Source organism: Cynocephalus volans, chromosome 2 (assembly GCF_027409185.1).
Source record: "Cynocephalus volans isolate mCynVol1 chromosome 2, mCynVol1.pri, whole genome shotgun sequence".
Lineage (NCBI taxonomy): Eukaryota > Metazoa > Chordata > Mammalia > Dermoptera > Cynocephalidae > Cynocephalus > Cynocephalus volans.
This window is the reverse complement of record NC_084461.1, coordinates 115,491,817-115,515,288: the sequence shown is the minus strand read 5'-3', so window position 1 is coordinate 115,515,288 and position 23,472 is coordinate 115,491,817. Positions and strand designations below refer to the sequence as shown.

Below are 23,472 nucleotides of genomic sequence, written 5' to 3'. Positions count from 1 at the left end.
AATCTAGTTAAAATTCATTTGATGCATAAATTTAGGCTATATAAGGACAGGGTGCCAAATCTTTCAGAATTTTGTGACACTTAAGCCTTGTGTTGATATGCTGATATATTTCACAGAAACTTTACTGCATAGTTTTAAGGCATGAATTTACAATATTGTATCTATTTATATCTATATATATCATAAAAAAAGCTCTAAGCCACTAGCTTTAACAAAATAAATATGCAAATTATTAATCTCTACTGCTACTAATGATTAGTTTATAAAAAAAATCTCATTAACTACTTAAATTAATGTGAGTAAAGAATGAAACCAGGGAATTCAAGTTAAAGAAAAAAGCTATGAACTATTAAAAAGGTTTAATGATACTGAAACAATATAGTATATTAAATTTAAATTTTCAGCCACCTTTCCTCAAAATTTATAATAGACACTGTAATAACAGTAAATCAGTGAAATTTAAACAGTGATTGTGCAGTGACTTTCAGCATTCTCTTATAAAGGCAAACAAATTTCAAATTTGAACCAACTTTCATTTTTCTTCAGGTATAATTTCTATATATATAATAAGAAATATACACAGGAGATAAAAAAAATTATAGTGAAATTTCTGACATGTGTAATCCATTACACAGACTACTAAATGATCTCCTCAAAAGTATTAGGAAGCATTAAGGGTAGTCTCTGGCTTAATGTTAAATGTACTATGTCTAAATAATTTTGATAATTTTTTGATCTCCTAAAATGAAACTATTTTCAAATATGACATTTTATATCCAGTATGAATATACCAATATGTTTTGCCGCAAACAAAGCTTGCACTGAGAATCTTGCAAAAATTAAAAACTCTGCATCGTCATCAAATGGGAGAATTCATCACTAAATGGGAGAAAACACACTGTTCACTGAGAAGACAGAATGGTAAAAACACACAGATAAAAGAGAAACAAGAAGAATTAAATATGATTTTATAGTTCCCAGCATTGGCAGAATGCCAAGTCCTTTTGTGATACTGCCAATATTGTCAGGGATGGGAAATGTGGAAGAGGAGAAGCCATTTAAGTTTTACTGATTAAAATGAAGAGAATGCAGCCATATGTTACATTTTCATAATAAAGTCTAATTGTGGTCTAAATTCCGCTAATTCTACTAAGTCCATATTACATAATTTGATCAAGGGCCACCATTTCCTAAAATAATTAGGATTTTTTTATTCCATAGTGACCCTATGTGATTTTGATATTTTATTCATTTATCTTCAGAAGACTGATAAAAAATTGTTTTTATGAGAACACAGAGATATTCTCTATCTCTAAAAAGAAACCGTACAATTATCTGTTAGCTACAGAAGTAATTCCAGTGCTTTAGGAAACAAAGGCTACCTTCTGAGGAGAGCTGGTGTACACTCTGATTTTTTGACCAATTTAATATTTTTGAGACTAAACATCAATTTAATCTAATAATTTAAATCTAATAATTGCATTTCACATGGGTGGAAAGCTCACTAACTTGTCAAAACATGGTATTCTCAAATAGCTATGGTAAGACCAAAATACTCATCAAGGTCAAAGAATTGAATATGGTATATCTCCTTAAGCATTTAATTTACTTTATAAAGAAAAATAAAATAAAATGAAATGAATATAAATGAAAATAAAATGTCGTCTTATTGAATGTCCTTTAGAAATACTTAACTAAATTCTGCAGTTCTCAGTGATGTCATGTCAACATGAAGTTTAATTATGAAGCTATTCTTTAATTCATTCATTTTTCAATATGCAAGTTCAGGGGAAAATGTCTGCATTTGCAGGACTTCTGCCAGAGTTATGTATTTTAAAGTTAAAAAGTGCAAAGACTTGTTTTATCCTAGAATATTCATTGCTTCTGAGTTGGTGTATCACAATATGGCACATTTTCCACAAGAAGGTCTTTCCTAGGGACCAATTCTGAAAGAAAAACAAAAAGAGAATAATTAACATCATTAAAGTTAGAATTAAATGCAAGTACACTTATTTCCCCCTAAAATTTATAACAGTAAATATTCCAGAGATATTTTATTTCAGTTGATATCTAAGGTGGAATCCTTGATTCTAAATGGAGACAGTTAATAGAATGCTCATTTCAGATGATATAAAAACATATATGACCAACTTAACCCTTGATCATTTACTTATGTAATGTAACTAATTAAATGACTGAACAGAGTTTAGCTAAAACACATTATTGGCCATCTGATTGCCGATTACTGATAATTAAAACGATCAATTGGAAAATCTGTTTATATTACCTACTGTAGAAAAAGCTAGACTGCTCTCCTAAAGATTCCAAATTTTATAGAACAACGGTTCTTAACTGAGAGTGTTTTGGGTTGTCATACTGACTGGAAAATGCTACTGGAATTTAGTGGGCAAGGGCAGGGATGCTAAATCTCTTGCTATGTGACAGTCTGGCACAGTAAAAAACTGTCCTGTCCAAAATGGCAACAGGGCAGCCATTGAGAAACAACATTAAACAACCACAAAAAACTTTGAGTCCTAGGTAAGACATTTTGCTGGAGTCAAGAAAAAAAAGCTCTTAAGATAGAAAATTCTGAAGAGATACATGATTTCGCCTTCTTTTTTCCGGAAGAGCTGAACCCAGGTGAACTGTCATGATCAAAAAATGCTCACACAACATTCTATGAGATAATTTACCTATACTCTTCAAAATATCATGATCATGCAAGACAAAGAAAGACAGAAACGGCTCCAGATTAAGCAGGAGTAAAGAAACATGAGGACTAAATGCAATGTGTGATTCTCAATAGGATCCTGGATCAGAGGAAAATATTTTTCCTTCGGCCATAAAGGGCATCATTAGGACAAATGGAAAGATGTGAATAACAGTATTATACCAATGTTAATATCCTGGTTTCATGTGACTGGCTGGTTAGCTCACTCGGTTAGAGTGTGGTGCTGATAACCTCAAAGTGAAGGGTTTGGATCCTCATACTGGCCAGCTGCCAAAAAAAAGAAAAAAAAAATTCTGGTTTCGTGATGGCTATGCTATCTACCCTACGTGAATAATTATATAATATATGCATGTATTGAAACTACACACTGTATCCCACAAATACGTACAATTAAAACATTTTTTAAAAATCTTAGTTTTGATAATTATATTGTGGTTCATTAGAGAATGTCCTTGTATATTTAGGAAATATACATTGAAATATTTTACAGAAATATACCCTAAAGTATTCTCCAGAAGATCTAAACCCAAGTGGGCAGACATGATGTAAAAAAGGCTCATTTTGGTGTACAGTGGCATTATGTCTGTGCAACTTACTCTCAGAAAGTGCAGAAAAAAAAGATGAGGGAAGGATGATAAAGCACATGTGGTCAAATGCTAGCATTTGTAGAACCTGGGTAAAGGAAATTCTCACACACTTCAACTTTTCTTAGACCTTTTCTGTAAATTTAAATTATTTTCAAAACAAAAAGCTTTTTTAAAAAAATATATCATTAAAACAAATTTAACCCAAAAGAAAGCTGAAATTCTCACTTAATAAAAAAAGAACTGATCTGACTAAAAATAATGTTATTAGCCAAACAGTAAATCTGTCTTACTGAAATGAAAACCAGTTACGTAAGTATTATTTAACCATTGTTTATATTGTTTCACTTGCTTTTAACAAATCTTTGGAGGTTTCTTCAGAGAGTAAATTATAGTGTAGGTTTTAACTTATTAACAATGGCAATAATTTGTTTCAGTTATGAAATATATATGCCTATTTTATGCTAAACATTACATCAAGAAATGAAGATACAAAGGCCAATATATAATAGTCTCTTCAGCTTCAAGGAGTTCAAAATCTAATGGAAAAGACAGACAAACACCAAATTATTGTACAATGTAATGTATTACAAAAGCGGTACAATACTTTTACAGGAGAATAGAAGAATAAATGAATACCTTCAAATCAATAATAAAAAGGCAGACAATCCCTTAGAAAAATGGGCAAAAGACTTGAATAGGTACTTCATAAAAGAGAATATCCAAATGTCCACTAAACATCTGAAAAGGTGTTTGTGTTTCATTAGTCACAGAGAAATGCAAACTAAAATCACAATACTACATATCCACCAAAAAGGCTAAAATTAAAGAGACACATAGCTCTGGTGAGAATGTAAAGCAACTGGAGTTCTCAGATGCTGCTGGAAGCATAAATTAGTACAGGTTGAGTATCCTTTACGTGAAATGCTTGTGACCAGAAGTGTTTTGGATTTTGGAATATTTGCAGAATACATACTAGCTGAAAATTCAATCCCTAATCCAAAAATCCAAAATCTGATATGCTACAAAATCTGAAACTTTTTGAGGACTGACATGATGCTCAAAGGAAACGCTCATTGGAGTATTTCAGATTTCGAATTTTCAGATTAGGGATGTTCAACCTGTATAACCACTTTGGAACACTGGTTAGCTGAATAAACATATATCCCATGACACAGAAATTTCACTTCCATGTATACACATACCCAAGAGAAATACATTTTAAGTGTATATACATATATATACATTTTCCCACTAAAAGGCACATAAAAACATGATCATAGAATCATTATTCATTACAGTCTAAAACTGGGAGCAACCCAAAGAACAACAGAAGGATAAACTGTGGTATGCCCAAACAATATTCATAATAATGTTGCTATACACAACAATATAGATGAATCTTACCAATATAATGTTGAGAGAACAAAGCCAGACATAATAGTAACCCATATGAATCCATTTATATAAAGTTTAAACACTTTATTATATAAAGTTCAAAATCCGTGGTGTTAAAAGTCAGGATAGTGGTTATCCTTGTGGGGAGGGGTGATTGGGAGGAACGTGAAGGCATGAGGGGACTTTTGAGATGCTGGTAAGGTTTTACAGCTTGATGTGAATGTTGGTTATCTGGATATTTCACTTTGTAAAAATTCACTGAGCTGTACAGTTATAAATTGTGCACTTTTCTGTTTACATGTTATACTTCAACAGTCTACTTAAAACACAAAGCCTCTTAACAATTTTGAATGTCATCTTTTTTTGCTGTTGTCCTCAAAGATACTTTAGGGAATGAAAACAAAATGTAAAATGAGATTCTCCCGAAACCCCATCAGAAATCTCCAGGTATAATGGAGGATCCTCAACTATATTTCCATTTCCTATAATCCCAATTCTTCTGAATTAAAATAACTAGTTATAGAGTAAAAGGTAAAGAAATAGAATTAGTCTAGGTAAGCGATAATGATGCCAGAAAAATTAAGAATCCCAAATAAATATGACAGAAATAGTCATACTGTCTTTTGTAACTATAGTTTTGCAATATAACCAGGGGTTAAGATAAACAAGAAAAAATAAATTTAAAAAATTAAAAAGAGAAAAAAATTGGTAAAACAAAGCTTCACAATCTGGCATTTTTAGACTGTGGCCTTTAAATCTATATAATATATATACTACATTGCCTGGCAAAATCAAGCTGTTTCACTACTCAGCATTAAAAGTGCTGCAATTGTTCAGTATTTTAAAATACACTGCAGTCAGAGACCATTTTTTCTTTAATTTTACTTACTGAGTGTATCGTGGTCTGTGTGAATACCTTGAATGACAGATGTTCTTAGTAACAATTCAACATCAGAACCTGTTTTCATCAGCTGTTAAGAAAACCAAACAGTAGAATAAATCCTTTGAGTACTTCATATGAATGTACTGTTGTTGAAAACTATAGTTTTCCTACAATTTCTTTTTTGGTAATACCACTTTTCCCTTTTTATAACCATTCCAAGCAGTACAGAAAGCTTCAATATGTGCATAGTTTTGAATTTTACCCATCCATTCTATAATTTGTTTCAAAAGAGATTTAGAGCATTTTGTTATAATATGTATTTTTAAATGTGTTTAAAATGCACATTTGTGGAGAAAGTGTGTTTAATCTTTCTTTCATAGAGTTGGATGTTCTGAACACTAGAAAGAATATGAGATTAGGAGTCAGAACTCTTGAATTCCAACTCTGGCTCTGTCATTAAGTGGATGGCCTTGGGTTAATCACCTAACTCTCTTCGTGTTTCAGACTTCATCAAATTCACAATGAAGAACTGGACTAGAACAGCAATTCTCAAAGCTGTGGACCCCTGAGGGACCTTAAGACCCTTTCAGGGATCTCTGAGGTCAAAATTATTTTCATAATACTACAGCATTCTACATTATTTGAGTTGTGAGCAGAAGAGCTTTTTCCGTGGAAATACCATTTTTCAATTGAAAGAACCACTAACAAACTGATTATTCATTCGTAGCTATTGGCAGACATTTTCTTGAAAAACTGAAGTAAGTGTATCACTTCAAGGAGAATAACTGATGGTATTTGCTGACAATGATAAAATTGAAGCTTTCAAGCAAAAATCAGAATTCTGAAGAACTTGTATCTGCCATGGTGAGCTTGACAGCTTCACAGTAAAGATTTAGTGTCCCTTAAAGACTTTTCTAAGATGGATATTAATATTAATAGATGTAATTTAAAAATATTATATTATGAACTATGTCAATATTTGGAATATCTGTATTACTCAGTGAACCTGTATTTTCTAAATCACCAGTGCATGATGTTACAATATCATGCATGGGTGAAAAATCATTCAAAGGTAAAGAGATTAAAACTCATTGGTCTCCTAAATGAGCCCTTGAGGGCATGTGAGAGAATAATATCCCTGGAAGAAGCAACAGCATAAAGGCCCTGAAACAGGAAAGTCCTTGGTAAGTTTAAGAACCCTCAAAGAAGACACTGAGAATGTAAGAGTGAGGGGGATGTGGTACTTATACAGGAGGTGCTCAATTTCTCTGGGCCCGGGTTTCAGGACATACCTCTGGGTTTCCAGCCATTGCCTGGAATCTGGTAAGAGGACTGGGTGGGTTCAGGCCCCCTTTTCTGAGCTCTCCCATGGAGGAAAGTTACTGTTGCCAGTTAGACCTATTTCTAGCATCAACAGGGGAAAACGATACCCGGCAGGGGGCTGGCTTATGCAATCCAGTGGCTGGGCATGCTCAATAGAGAGCACAGAATATTCTGGTGCATGTAACTGGGAACACCCCCTCAATTTAAGTGTTCATTAGATAAACTATAAAAGCCAAATCCCAGCTGAAGGCAGGGTTATTGTTCACTTTCTTGGTGGCAACCTGCACTTTCCTGCACTTCCCCAACCTGCAGTGTGTATGTTTCACTTTGTGTCTAAGTTACTTTCAGCAAGCAGCTGCTCATTCTCTTGAGCCAGCCTGAAACTTTGTACTAAATTTTTTTTTTTTTTGTCTTTTTCGTGACTGGCACTCAGCCAGTGAGTGCACCGGCCATTCCTATATAGGATCCGAACCTGCGGGGGAGCGTCCGTGCGCCACACTCTCCCGAGTGCGCCACGGGCTCGGCCCTGTACTAAACTTTAAGTATGTTTTTCTTGCTTTTGTGTTAGACTTGAAGTTTGCACTGAACTTACTTTTATGTTAAACTTGGTGTGGGCCCTGCTCAGTCTCTGGAGCTATGCGCACTCTCTCTGTGGAACCTGTATTTCTTATCTATTACACTCGTTCTCACTTTGTATTGTGACTCTGCCTTGAATTCTTCCCTGTGGTGGAGTCAGGAATCTGGTAAGAGGACTGGGTGGGTTCAGGTCGACTATCAGGCCCCTGAGATGCTATCTCCAACATCAGAACAAGTTGAGGTGGGAAGGTAAGAGGGCTCAGATGATACACAGTCTTGAAGGTCATGGTAGACTCTTTAGATTTTTCTTTGAATGGGATGAGGAACCATGGGGGTTGTGAGTAGATAAGTGATGGGATACGCCTTTTTAAAAAAAGACTCAATTTGCCATTAAAAGTATTGAGAGTAGCCTGTAGGGAGTGAGAATGGAAGCAGGGAAGCCCATCAGGAGGCTGTTGTAACAATTCAGGGAGACATGACGGTGGCTTAGGAGATAATGATGGAGAGAATAAGAAGTGATTGAATTCTGGATATATTTTGAAGATTAAGCCAACAGGATTTGCTGACAGATTGGACGTTAAGTTTAAAGGAAGGAAAGCAGCCAAGAAAGAAAGCACTAAGGTTTTTGGTCTCAGCACAAAAAGGAGGGAGATGCCATTAATTGACATGGAGAGAGCTGTGGGAGAGAAAGCCTCACCTCCTGACACTTGGAAAGGGGCTTGGCAGGGTAAAGAAAGGAGAAAAAAGTGGGCCTCCTCACACACTGGAGGTACATAAACTGAGTTAAGTCCTAGATCTAAGGCTGGAAACAAGACTAGATGAGGAACAAGAGATTAGAGGAGATCAGAGGGGATGAGCAGGAGGTGGTCTGGATGAATCCTCCCCCCCCCCCGAAAAAAAAAATCCATTGGTCTAACATAACAGAATTCTATATTGCAACTAACCTTTAAGAAATTACCATTTGTCATGGTGTAGTATCAAAGAATATTCACAATTATCTGAAAGGGCTACTATATACTTCTACCATTTTCTAACTACATATCTGTGCTGTGTGAGGCTGAATTTTCTTCATATACTTCAACCTAACAAACATACTGCACCAGACTGAATGCAGAAGCAGATATGAGAATTGACCTGACTTCTATTAAGCCAGACATTAAAGAGATTTGCAAAAATGTAAAACAATGCGACTCTTCTCACTAATTTTTTTTGAAAATAGTTATTTTTCATAAACATTGTTATTTATTAACATCTCATGGGTTTATTATTATTCTAAAATGAATTAATACATATTTTTAAAAATTCTGTTTAAATTCCTAATATGGTAAATATTGATATAAACAGCTTTCCGGGGTTCTCAATTTTTTAGAGGGTACATCTTTAGACCACTAAGTTTGAGAACTGCTAGTCTAGAGGATGCCTAAGATTCCTTTTTGTACCAAGACTTCATAAATCCTCCAATATGTTACAATGTAATGATCTAAAATCTACTCAATGTTTAATACTTAATATTTGCAAAGTTGCAGAAAGTACAAAATACACATTTGAATATAGCAAATACCCAATTTCTAGATTGCTTAATGTTAAATTAATGCTCTGATAAGTAAAATAAATTTGGGTGTTCATTTTCCCAGTTTATTTGATATAAACATACCTCAAAAAAATCTTTAATCATAATTTCAAAATTTAATTGTTACCATGTTGTTATTAATCAGTCTACTGACTAACAAATAGTATAAACTTCCTCATATACCTTTTAACTTCTCAAATAATGAATTGATTACACTGTCATTTAATTTCTGCCATGAATAAAAATTACATATTCCGTTTGCCCTATCAAATGTTTAAGCAAAATCTTTCCTTTTTTTATTTTATATAGAGAGAGAAATCCTTAGGCAATCTTACTTTGTCTCATTAGCTTGATTATTAAAGGTATTTGCTATTTCAAAAATAGTATGTTTCTCTACTACATGTAGAAATTCTACTAAACATGAAAGAATTTCTTTAATTTGTACCTTCCTTTTTACCAATCCTATTCTTGGACTCATAACTATACCTGCAAATAATTTTCTAGTTTTTGGAAAATTTCTTTCTTCTGAAAATTTCTTCTTTTCTGAAGGGTCTTTTCCCTACCTTTATGCGAAGATAGACACAGGAAGCTCAGGATAGAGACAATATGTATATGCCAGAATTCATGTTATACAGGAAAAGAATCACTGTGCATTTTTCAATTAACATGTACTGAGAGTACTAGGAAGCTAACAGACTAGTGCCAGTAGAGCATCTTCAACTAGAACAAGTGACCAAAATGCAAATACAGAAGGCAAAGCAAGAATAGTTCATAAACTGTTTGTGGCTGTTATTGCCATTGCCAAGATAGGAACTGAAAGAAAAAAAAATCTAACTGCTTAGTTGAGCTTTAAAAGAGAAGTTCCCTCCGTAATTCTGAGTTACTACAACACTCACTCTCCTTAGCTTCAGTCACTTGCTTAGGTGAAGACAGAATTTCTGTGGGTTTCTGGGTTGGTACAGTTGCTCTTACTTTGACCATGGGTACTTCCATATTCTTTTCACAGGGCAACTTGTTGTCTTTTGGGTGTAGGCTGATGACCCTGAGGAGGTGAGCCATACCAAATAAGTGAAGGTTATCTACAGTTGTGATGGCTTGAACTATCAAATAATGGGTTTTATTACACATAACTCCTCTATTTTCATCATTTCCTCTTTGCCAAGAAAATCTGTAAGGGTTTTATTGTAATAAAAAAACTCAATTACTGTACCTCTTCTATTTTCTTAGGAGAAGTCTCATTTTTATTACTTTTGAATTCTTCATTTATCTTTATTCTGGCTGCTAGGGAGAGAAAAAAAGATATATATATAGTTTCTTGCTTTTTAAATTTATAATTCCCATCCCAATAACTTACACGTGATTCATTATGAATGACTACTTCTCTTGCATAGGAAATGGTTTTCCCCCATGTACAACAAAGCATAAGAATAAGAAATTTATTAAACTGCTTCTGGTCAAGATGGCGGAATAGACGGTCCCTAGCATCACTCTTTCCCACAAATCAACTGATTTAAACTATAAAAAGATAACAACAAGTGCATATGGAACAGGGAGACGTCCAGCGGGGGAAGCAGAAACTCCGCAGAGACCACCTGCCCTACGGGGCCACCGTCACACAATGGCAGATAGGCTTCACTGCCGCCACCCGGCTCCATTCCCAGCCCAGCCCCGTATGCACAGAGTGGGGAGACATCCGGCAAGGGAGGGAGAGGCTCGGCAGAAACCACACACCTTGTGGGGCCGCCACTGCGTGATCCAGCAGCCCAGCCCAGTGCGCACAGAGTGGGGAGACATCCAGCAAGGGAGGCGGAGGCTCGGGAGAAACCACACACCCTGTGGGGCCGCCACTGCATGATCCAGCAGGTAGGCTTCACTGCCGCCACCCGGCTCCATTCCCAGCCCAGACCAGTGCGCACAGAGTGGGGAGACGTCCGGCAAGGGAGGCGGAGACTAGGCAGAAACCACACACCCTGTGGGGCTGCCACTACGTGATCCAGCAGGTAGGCTTCACCGCAGGCACCTGGCTCCATCCCCAGCCCCGCCTAGTGTGCTCGGAGAAGGGAGACGTCCAGCAGGGGAGGCGGGAACTCCATGGGGACCACACTGCTGCCGCACGATCCAGCAGCCTGGCCCAATGCGTACGGAGCACAGAGACGTCCAGCAAGGGAGACAGAAGCTCCATAGAGTCCACACACCCTGTGGGGGGGCCGCCACCGTGTGATCCAGCAGCAGGTAGGTTTCACTGCCGCCACCCAGCCGCATCCCAAGCCTGGCCTAGTGCACACAGACCAGGGAGACATCCTGTAGGGGAAGGGGAAGCTCTGCAGAAACCACACACTCTGTGCTGCCTCGATGCATCCCAGCAGCCCGGGCCAGAGGGCACAGAACAGGGAGAAGTCCTGCACAGGAGGTGGAAGCTCAGCAGAGACCACACACCCTGTGCTACGGCCCCGTGATCCAGCAGCCCAGCAGAGTCCAAGCTGACCGGAGAGGTGGCTCCCCGGAGAGGCCCAAGACCAGAGGCAACCACACACACAAGGCACTAGAGGCCAACTGAGCAGTCACGGAGGTAGCCATACCAAATTGGCAACCACAGCAACATTTTAGTTAGTCAATAGTGTCAAACCTGTGGACTGTGAAACCCCCTGCCACAATGAATAAACATTAAAAAAAAAGATACCAGAAATACAAAAAATCAAGAAAGTACACCACCAAAAGTTAATAAATCTCAAACTCTAGACCCTATAGAACAAGAAGCCCTTGAAATGACTGACAAGGAATTTCAAGTGATAATTCTAAGGAAACTGAATGGGATACAAGAAAACTCAGCAGGACATCATGATGAAATGAGGAAAAGTATACAGGATCTGAAAGAGGAAATGTACAAGGAAATCAATGTCCTGAAAAAAAATGTAGCAGAACTTGCCGAACTGAAGAAGTTTTTCAGTGAAATAAAAAACACAATGGAGAGTTTAACCAGCAGGCCTGCGGAAGTTGAAGAGAGAACCTCTGAACTTGAAGATGGGCTGTTTGAAATAACACAAGCAGACAAAAAAAAAAAGAAAAAAGAATCAAAGACATTGAAGAAAATCTGAGAGAGATATCAAACAACCTTAAGCGCTCAAATATCCGAGTCATGGGTATTCCAGAAGGGGAGGAAAAAGGAGATTGCATTGAAAACATATTCAACAAAATAGTGACAGAAAACTTCCCAGGTATAGGAAAAATCACAGATCTTCAGATCCAGGAAGCTCAACGATCTCCAAACGTATTCAACCCAAAAAGGTCTTCTCCAAGACATGTTATAGACAAATTGGCAAAACTCAGAGACAAAGAGAGAATCTTAAAAGCTGCAAGAGAGAAGCGTCAAATCACCTATAAGGGAGCCCCAATCAGGCTAACATCAGACTTTTCATCACAAACCCTAAAAGCCAGAAAGGAATGGGATGATATATTCAAAATACTAAAAGACAGAGATTGCCAGCCAAGAATACTCTACCCTGAAGGCTATCCTTCTGTAATGAAGGGCAAATAGTATATTTCTCACACAAACAAAAACTGCGGGAGTTCACCACCACACGACCACTCTTACAAGAAATCCTCAAGGGAGTACTGGGTTTGGTTCCTGAAAAATAACTACCACTGCCATAAAAACCCAAGAAAAATCAAAACCCACTAGTATAATAAAAATGGCATTCATGAACAGAAAACAAACAAAAATGCTATCTACAACCTAAGGAACCAACAAACACAGAAAACAAACAGTAAATCGGAAAGCAAGGAACAAAAGACACCTAAGACAACCAAACAATCAATAAAATGCTGGGAAGAAATCAACACTTTTCAATAACAACTCTTAATGTAAAAGGCTTAAATTCCCCAATCAAAAGACACAGACTGGCTGACTGGATTAAAAAGGAGGACCTAACTATATGCTGCCTACAAGAGACCCACTTCACTCAGAAAGACTCACAGAGACTAAGAGTGAAAGGATAGAAAAAGATTTACCATGCAAATGGAAAAGAAAAACGAGCTGGAGTAGCTATTCTTATATCTGACAAAATAGACTTTAAACTAAAAACCATAAAAAGAGACAATGAGGGACACTACTTAATGATAAAAGGACTGATCCATCAAGAAGACATAACAATCATAAATATGTACGCACCCAATGTTGGAGCAGCCACATTTATAAAACAAACTCTATTAGACCTAAAGAAGGAAACAGACACTAATACCATAATAGCAGGGGACCTGAACACCCCACTGTCAATATTAGACAGATCATCTAGGCAAAGAATCAGTAGAGAAACACAAGATCTAAACAAGACTCTAGAACAATTGGACTTGGCAGATATCTACAGAATATTCCATCCAACAACCTCAGAATATTCATTCTTCTCATCAGCACATCGATCATTCTCCAGGATAGATCACATATTAGGTCACAAATCAAGCCTCAACAAATTCAAAAAAATTGGAATTATCCCATGTATTTTCTCACACCACAATGGATTAAAACTAGAAATTAATAACAAACGAAACTCTGGAAACTATACAAACACATGGAAATTAAACAGCATTCTACTTAATGACATATGGGTCCAGGAAGAAATCAAGCAGGAAATCAAAAAATTTATTGAAACTAATGAAAATAATGATACATCATACCAAAACCTGTGGGATACTGCAAAAGCAGTATTAAGGGGGAAATTTATTGCATTAAATGCTCACCTCAGAAGAATGGAAAGATGGCAAGTGAACAACCTAACACTTCACCTTAAAGAACTAGAAAAACAAGAACAATCCAAACCTAAAGTTAGCAGACGGAACGAAATCATTAAGATCAGAGCAGAACTTAATGAAATTGAAACCCAAAAAACAACACAAAAGATCAATGAATCAAAAAGTTAGTTTTTTGAAAAGATAAATAAAATTGACAAACCATTAGCATGGCTAACAAAAAAAAAGAAGAGAGAAAATTCAAATAACAAAAATTATAAATAAAAAAGGCAATATTACAACTGATTCATCTGAAATACAAGGAATCATTCGAGACTACTATAAACAACTATACGCCAACAAATTTGAAAATCTGGAGGAAATGGATAAATTTCTGGACACACACAAGATCCCAAAACTGAGCCATGAAGACGTAGAAAATCTGAACAGACCAAGAACAATAAAGGAGATTGAAGCTGTTATCAGAAGGCTCCCAACAAAGAAAAGCCCAGGACCAGATGGATTCACAGCAGAATTTTACCAAACATTCAAAGAGGAATTGACACCGATTCTTTACAAACTATTCCAAAAGATTGAAACAGACGCAAATCTCCCAAACTCATTCTATGAAGCAAACATCATCCTGATACCAAAACCAGGTAAAGATATAACCAAAAAAGAAAACTACAGGCCGATATCCTTGATGAATATAGATGCAAAAATCCTCACTAAAATACTAGCAAACAGAATACAGCAACACATATGTAAAATTATTCACCATGATCAAGTGGGATTCATCCAAGGGATGCAAGGTTGGTTCAACATACGCAAATCAATAAATGTGATACACCATATTAATAAAATCAAACACAAGGACCATATGATCATCTCTATAGATACTGAAAAAGCATTTGATAAAATTCAGCACTCATTCATGACAAAGACCCTCTATAAGTTAGGTATAGAGGGAAAGTATCTCAACATAATTAAAGCCATATATGATAAACCCACTGCCAATATCATCCTGAATGGGGAAAAGCTGAAAGCTTTTCCTTTAAGAACAGGAACTAGACAAGGATGCCCACTCTCACCACTCCTATTCAACATAGTGTTGGAAGTACTAGCCAGAGCAATCAGAGAATAGAAGGAAATAAAGGGCATCCAGATTGGAAAAGAAGAAGTCAAACTGTCCCTGTTTGCAGATGACATGATCCTATATATCAAACAGCCGAAAGCCTCTACAAAAAAACTCTTGGTTGTGATAAGTGATTTCAGCACAGTAGCAGGATACAAAATCAACACACAAAAATCAGTAGCATTTCTTTTCTCCAATAGTGAACATGCAGAAAGAGAAATCAAGAAAGCCCGCCCATTTACAATAGCCACCAAAAAAATAAAATACTTAGGAATTGAGTTAACCAAGGATGTGAAAAATCTCTATAATGAGAACTACAAACCACTGCTGAGAGAAATTAGAGAGGATACAAGATGGAAAGATATCCCATGCTCTTGGATTGAAAGAATCAACATTGTGAAAATGTCCATACTACCCAAAGTGATATACAAATTCAATGCAATCCCCATCAAAATTCCAAAGATATTTTTCTCAGAAATGGAAAGAACTATGCAGACATTTATATGGAATAATAAAAGACCACGCATAGCCAAAGCAATGCTGAGTAAAAAAAATAAAGCTGTAGGCATAACACTATCTGACTTTAAACTATACTACAAAGCTATAATAACCAAAATAGTATGGTACTGGCATTAAAAACAGACACACTAATCAATGGAATAGAATAGAGAATCCAGAAATCAACCCACACACTTACTGCCATCTGATCTTTGACAAAGGCACCAAGCCTCTACACTGGGGAAGAGACTGCCTCTTCAGCAAATGGTGCTGGGATAACTGGATATCCATATGCAGGAGAATGAAACTAGACCCATACCTCTCACCATATACTAAAATCAACTCAAAATGGATTAAGGATTTCAATATACACCCTGAAACAATAAAACTTCTTAAAGAAAACATAGGAGAAACACTTCAGGAAATAGGACTGGACACAGACTTCATGAATACGACTCCAAAAGCACGGGCAACCAAAGGAAAAATAAATAAATGGGATTATATCAAACTAAAAAGCTTCTGCACAGCAAAAGAAACAATTAACAGAGTTAAAAGACAACCAACAGAGTGGGAGAAAATATTTGCAAAATATACATCTGACAAAGGATTAATATCCAGAATATACAAGGAACTCAAACAACTTTACAAGAAGAAAACAAGCAACCCAATTAAAAAATGGGCAAAAGAGCTAAGAAGCCATTTCTCTAAGAAAGATATACAAATGGCCAATGGACATATGAAAAAATGCTCAACATCACTCTGCATCTGGGAAATGCAAATCAAAACTACACTGAGATACCATCTCACCCCAGTTAGGATGGCTAAAATCCAAAAGACTCTGAACGACAAATGCTGGTGAGGTTGCGGAGAAAAAGGAACTCTCATATATTGTTGGTGGGACTGCAAAATGGTGCAGCCTCTATAGAAAATGGTATGGCGGTTCCTCAAACAATTGCAGATAGATCTACCATATGACCCAGCTATCCCACTGCTGGGAATATACCCAGAGGAATGGAAATCATCATGTCGAAGGTACACCTGTTCCCCAATGTTCATTCCAGCACTCTTTACAATAGCCAAGAGTTGGAACCAGCCCAAATGTCCATCATTGGATGAGTGGATACGGAAAATGTGGTACATCTACGCAATGGAATACTACTCAGCCATAAAAACGAATGAAATACTGCCATTTGCAACAACATGGATGGACCATGAGAGAATTATATTAAGTGAAACAAGTCAGGCACAGAACGAGAAATACCACATGTTCTCACTTATTGGTGGGAGCTAAGAATAACTAAATAAATTCACACATACAGACACAAAAAAAACCGGGGGGGTGGAAGAAGACATAACAACTACAATTCCTTGAAGTTGATACGACAGGCAAACAGAAAGGACATTGTTGGGTGGGAGGGAGGAGAGGGAGGAGGGAGGGAGGTTTCGGTAATGGGCCACAATAATCAACCACATTGTATATTGTCAAAATAAAATAAAAAAAAAAATTAAATTACAAAAAAAAAGCAATTTATTAAACTCTCTTGGAGAGCTTTTGACAGGTTGACAAATTTGAAAGTAAACCTAATATAAACCTTTAGTACTTTATTACTCTTTTTCTTTCCCGCTTTTTACTCCCAAATTCATTTGTGTACCAATGGCTACTGAATTGTAATAAATCCAATTTAATGCTTTATTTCTATAAATCTAAGAATTTAGGTTTAAATGTTTTTTTAAGATCGCAAAATTCAATACATACAATTGTGTTCATCTATACACACACACACACAAATAATTAAAGATATAGCAGCAAAGAGGAGATATATATATAATTTTGAGTGACTTGGCTGACATGTAATGTGAGTGATAACTAAAACTTTTGTTCACATACATCACTGAGACGTTGGTATCATTACAGCAGCATAATTTATTCTAATCTGACTGGACATAATGTATTGTTGTAAGCACTTAATGAAACAATCCACATAAAGTGCTTAGTAAATATACAATGTGTTACCTGTTCTTATAATTATTTTACTTAAAAAATTTAAAGCAACAAAAATATGCCATGTTGATAGAGAATAGCCACAAACCCTTCCTTCTATACTCGACACACTTCAATATGTACGGCTGTTAAGAGTTTGGGCTTTGGAATCAGAGTGCTTAACCTAAATCCCAGCTCCATCTCTTACTAAATATGACGTAGGGCAAATCTTTTCACATTTTGCCAGTTTTCTCATCTGCAAAAATAGGAATTATAATAGTAACTATGTCATAGAGCTGTTCTGAGAATTAAATCAGGAGTTTGTGTACAGATAATATGACATACTTTAATATTTAGGAAATTATTTTTGGTGAATTACAGAAACTTGAATTCCTAGGGACAAGGGGGACACTTTTACCTAGGTGCCCTCTTAACGAGGTTTGGAAATGTATGAGGAGTGGAACTAAACATGACTAACACAGAACCTAAACTTTACAGCTGTGATTTCCAGATAAGATAGGATAGAAACTACTTAAAACAGTGAGATACTAAATTTGGAGTCATTTGGGATCAATTCTCTTTCACAGCAGCTGTGATTTCTAGACTGACAGAAGGCATTAGCAATATGGTAGTATCTAGTCTTAGAGAGTGTAAAAATTTGATTATGTAACAGAGAAATGGGTTTAATGGCTTGAACATGAGGCAAGCAATGATGAATACTGAAAATTTGTTTCTTTGTCGGCTTTTTTTTTTCATGAAAACTTGATCTTTTACATTTTTTCTTTAGGTAGCTACTATACAAAGAAATGTAATGTAAACTAACATTTATAAAACATAACAGGGCTGGCCAGTTAGCTCAGTTAGTTACATTATGGTGTTTTTAACACCAAGGGGAGAGACAGGTCATTCCCTAAGATGGCTCTTGGCCACAGCAGGGTCTCTTGGATAGATCAGCAGCTATCTAAAGAACAGACTTGCTCCAAAGGGGTAAAAAATGTACTTGCCTTCTAATGCTCTGGCATCATTTTTAAAAACTTGTTGTCTGGTCCTGTGCAGTGTTTTAAAGAGCTGTAAAACCTGTTAAGAAAATGAGAATTCAGACCTTGAAAGAAAAAATTTCACATTTTACATAATCGTATTAAAGATTCAACAGTATTCCTTTTCTGTTTGTTTCTTAGACTATTTTTCAAAATAGCTGGTGAAAACCAGGGCTTGCTAACATAAATTTCCCTTGATTATTTATCTTTAAATAAAAACAAAAATTTTTTTTCTGGTGGCTGGCTGATACGAGGATCCTAACCTGTGCTCTAACCAACTGAGCTAACTGGCCAGCCCCCTAAATTTAAAAAAAATTAGCTTTATTTACAAAAATAATACAAAATTATCTGAAACAAATCAAACAATAGAAGGATGGTTAAAAAGATAAAAATTAGGGCTGGGTGGTTGGTCCAGCTGGTTAGAATGTGGTGCTGATAATACCAAGATCCAGGGTTCCATCCCTGTACCAGCCAGCTGCCCCACTCACCCCCCAAAAAAGTAAGTAATCCTCTTGCCAAAAACCGGTCTGCTAAGGTGTCAACTTTACCAAGGTGGTATGTATTTGTTCTCATCTTTCTCAACATATTGAGGCTTTCATCTGCTCTTAAAATCATACACACACAAAACCATGAACTTATTACATCTTAAGGTGTAATAAACTCAGAAGGAAGATGTTTCAGATAACTTAGGCAAGTTTAATTGTGATTTCTAAAAAGAGAAGTCGAATGCTGAGTTTTATGAATATTCTGAGTCTGTCTATGGGAAAAACCACAACAAAACAGAGAAAAGAGCCTGGCATTTTGGTAAAAGACACATTGTGAAGAGGCTTTAGAGACAGGCTGAGGTCGCCTCACACTTCTCAAGTTCCCAGAAGAAACAGTTTAAATGACTAAAAGCTAGGTATACAAGGGTACTTCAAGAAGTTTGTGGAAAAATAGAATTCAAACTTAATACAAACCTTTCCATGAACTTTTTGAAGTATCCTCATATATCCAAGACAAATGAAAACACGTTCACACAAAAACTTGCACACTAATGTTCATAGCAGCATTATTCTTAATAGCCAAAAAGTAGAAACAACCTTAATGTTCATTAACTCATGAATGGGTAAATAAAATGTGAAATATCCATATTGTTGTGGCTTGAATTGTATCTCCTCAAAAGAGATGCTGAAGTCCTAATCCCGGGTATCTGTAAATGTGACTTTGTTTGGAAACAGGGTTTTTGTAGATGTAACCAAGTTAAAATGAGGTCATTGGGGTGGGCCCTAATCCAATATGACTGATGTCCTTATAAAAAGAGGAAAATACCATGTGAAGACAGAAACACACAGGGGAAAGACAGCCATGTGTAGACAGAGGCAGAGATTGAAGTGATAAAACAGCAAGCTATGGAACACTAAAAATTGACAGCCAACATCAGAAGGTAAGAAGAAGCTAGGAAAGATTTTACCCAGAATTGTTTTGGGTATACACCTAGTAGTAGAATTACTGTGTCATATGATAACTGTATGTTTAACCTTTTGAGCAACTGCCAAACTATGTTGATTGTGTCAGGGAGCATGGCCCTGCTGTCATCTTGATCTTGGATTTCTAGCCTCCGGAACTGAGAGATAGTAAATTTCTGTTGTAAGCCACTCAGTGTATGTACTTTGTTATGACGGCAATAGGAAACTAATACAGATTTTGGTATTGGGAAATGGGGTGCTGCTGTAACAAACACCTAAAAATGTGGAAGTAGCTTTGGAATTGAGTCATGTGCAGAGGCTGGGAGAATTTTGTGGTGCTTTATAGTAAAAGCCTAGATCTCCTTGAAGAGATTGTTGGTAGAAATATGGACTTTAAAGGGATCATAGAAACCTAGGCAGTTTAATATTGCAACAGTGGTGGAAGACATGTTGCATGGGATTAAGAAAGTGAGAGGTAAGTAAACCTAATGGTTTTACATGCTATTTGAGAATAAAAGAGAGAAAGCACAACAAACTGCATTCCTAATTTAAGAAAGAGTAATGTAAGAAAAATAAAATGTCATCATTATTGCCATAGAGCTGTTGGAGCCAATATCATCTTGAAGCTAATAAACTTTTATTAAAATGCAGAAAGCTAGATTACAGATTGTTTTCTCTTCCTCATTTACTTATACTGATTGGGTAGACTTAGGCAGTGTATATGAAAAGTGAATTCTTAATAGTTCAGTTTAAATCTGACATTGCCAATTATTATATGCTCAGACAAGTTAGCCTTTTTGCTTCAATTTCTTGAATAATGGGCCAATTTTAAGGATATATGATATAATTTCTGTACTGGGTTTCACTACCTATCTCTTCTAAGTCTGGGTTACATGCCCTTTTCAAGTACATCCACAGCACTGGGCACTTACTACACTGTATGCTAATTAAATGCTTACTCACTGTTGTCCCATCCTTCCTCAAAGGCTTCTGGTCATCTTTGTATCCTCCACAGTTAGCACAATTGCCTTCTATACATTGTTGGTCTCCCCAGAAGTGTTTTTAGAATGAATCCTATTTAACCTCATTTGTATGCAAGTTTACCAAGCAATTTCCCACTTCAAGGACTTTCCATATGCTAATTCCTTTTTCTGAAATGCTCTTTTCTCTTTCTCCTAACTAGTTTCTAGTCAAACTTCAGGTCTCAATTTATGGTTCCTTGAGAGATTTCTTTCTGCATCCCTTCAGATAGGTTAAATCCTAGTTATATGCCCACAAAATACACTGTATTTTCAATTTGAAGCACTCATTACGGTAGTAATTAAATGTTTAAAATCTCACTACCTGCTAGACCTCTTTTTGAAGGCAAAGGTGATCAGTTTATTGTTGCATCTGTTATGTCTAGCTAATACAGGCTAAATGTTGGCTGTTAGCTACTACTAATTATTATTATAGATACTCGATACATTTTTTGAATGAATAACCCTGGACAATTCTGTTTCTATTCGTATTGTGACGTATATTAAAATATACTAAGAACACCAAGCTCAATAGCACATGAGGACCGCTTGGTGGCTCCTTATTATTGAACAACCATAAGCACTGCCTGTTTTCAGCCAGTGACAACTACAGGTCCCAATCGGCCATGCTGATGATATTTAAGGTTAAGAGATGGCTGTCCCCGAGAATTGTGCACTGGTGAGGAACGTGCACCGGCTTGAGAAGAAATGAATCTGAGACCAAGTCCTCAGAGAGATGGTCCGGGCGGGGCCAGCACATTCCGAGCTCATGCAGAACACTCTGGTCTCACCGGTCTCTGCTCTGTCTCGCTAAGTGTTACTTTCGGCAAGTAATTTGACCGGGACTCGGTTTCCTTGGTTCCTAGACTTCTGTGCACCTTCTGGTTATCCGAGTAAACTTTTCACTTCATTGGATGGTTGCAGCTCAGGATTACCTTTGGCGTCTCTTATACTTCCTAGGGATGTGAAATGGGTTCCTCAGACAAACACTGTTAAATGAAAACGGGGCAGAACTCAAGCCGCGGGCTTGTGTCACGGATAAACACTCCGTACCCCGTTAGTACTAAGAAATGGGAACCACACGGGTCCCTCCCTGCTTCCTCCGCACCTGCACACGCCCTAGACTGTCCCCGGCGTTGTTCATCCGGCTCCTTTGCGGCAACAGCCACATCTCCGTGAAGGGTCCTGAACCCCAGCCTTCAGGTACTCCAGACAACCTTCGCAAAGCCACGAAGTTACCCTCCCCGTCGCTATCACACCCACCCCCTTCCCGGGCCCTGTCACCTTGGCCGCCTGACCCATGGTTCTCCTCGCCGTTGCGGCACTTCTCAGGCGGTCCAGTCCCCGCCTCTCGACAACCAATCAATGCCTGGCATGGACTGTCAAACTCCCTGTAACCACGTTTCTAACGCGCCGCAACCAATCACCACGCAGCATCTCCTTCGTAGCTACGCCTTCCTCGAAAGGACAAAGGAGAGGGGTTTGTTAAGCGGCTGGCAAATGGTAAAACCGCGAGAAGCCGCGAATCCCTATTACTGGCCAGAGGAGAACGGAAATTACCTGGACGCCATGTTAGTTCGGGGCAGAGTCACTTCCGTGTTGGGGAGCTACTGCCGCGTCGATCTAGTTGGGATTTAATGGATGCCTGAGGCACGTGTACGTGTTTACCTCGTTTGGGTGTTAGGATCGTCTCTTAAAGAGTCCTCCTTTTTTAACATTTCCCAGTTGCGACTGTCTCTCTGGAAATGTGAATAAATAAGATGCAAACCCTAACAACTACACCGTGCATTGATTGGAGAGCTGACTCCCTAAAAGTTGTATTCGTACATTCTCTCATTTATTCTCCCCAGAAGGTGAGGTTGACTTACTTGCTCAAGTTCATATGGCTAGTAATTAGAGGTCTGGGATGCACATCTGTTATGCCTGACCCCAAAGTCTGGTTGCTCTTAAGTCCTGTCTAATTAACTTGCCCTGCTCCTTGGTTTTGCTGATAAAGAGGTCGGAAATAGGTATTTTACTAGCGGCATCATAATCATAAGGCATTTATTGAAGTATATCTTATGACCTTGTAAGCATGAAGAAGTATCTTAACCTTGTTCCTATTTATAATCGTTGATTGCCTTCCCTACTTCCACAGCCTTTTGGGTTAAATTTTAAATAAAATTGATTTTTTTTGTTAATGAATGATTTGGACCAATGGATCTACAAGGCCAATGATCAATGTCAATTTAAAGAATATTGCAAGTCATCACAAGAATAGCAACATAATAGTCGACTGTGGTTTTTTTTTTTTTTTATTAAGGTGCATAAGGTTTGCAGAAAAGCATATAACATAAACAAACTAAGTACTGGGTATTGTCTTTCATACAGGAAACAATAGATGACCTTGTGACATTGCATTGTAGTTCCTTCTGGATGCTGACAATAATTAAAAGGTGGTGGTTTTTATTTTCATTTCCCGTTTAGAATCATAGCCCAATTTCCTGAAAATCTGTAACTTACTGTCATAATTTCTGGCTAACTAGGGTCCTGTATTAAGTTATTCAAAATCCCTAATCTGCTAATAT

The 23,472-nt window shown here is 37.0% G+C and overlaps 1 protein-coding gene across 1 annotated transcript; it reads right to left on the bottom strand.

Moving 5' to 3' along the window:
- Window positions 1-408: 408 nt before the first annotated feature.
- LYRM7 (LYR motif containing 7) lies at window positions 409-22,258 on the bottom strand. Its single transcript, XM_063087067.1, has 5 exons — window positions 22,190-22,258; window positions 18,406-18,478; window positions 10,276-10,346; window positions 5,603-5,684; window positions 409-1,946 (listed from the first exon to the last, which is right to left on the bottom strand). Exons 1-5 carry the CDS (start codon window positions 22,205-22,207, stop codon window positions 1,876-1,878), a joined length of 315 nt encoding a protein of 104 aa, XP_062943137.1. The 5' UTR covers window positions 22,208-22,258; the 3' UTR covers window positions 409-1,875.
- Between the last annotated feature and the right edge of the window lie 1,214 nt (window positions 22,259-23,472).

Coding starts and splice junctions, on each gene's coding strand:
- LYRM7 (XM_063087067.1), bottom strand. Junction 5,685..10,275: donor CTCCTAAGAAAATAGAAGAG/GTACAGTAATTG, acceptor TTTTCTTAACAG/CTGATGAAAACAGGTTCTGA. Junction 1,947..5,602: donor CACAGACCACGATACACTCA/GTAAGTAAAATT, acceptor TTTTTCTTTCAG/AATTGGTCCCTAGGAAAGAC.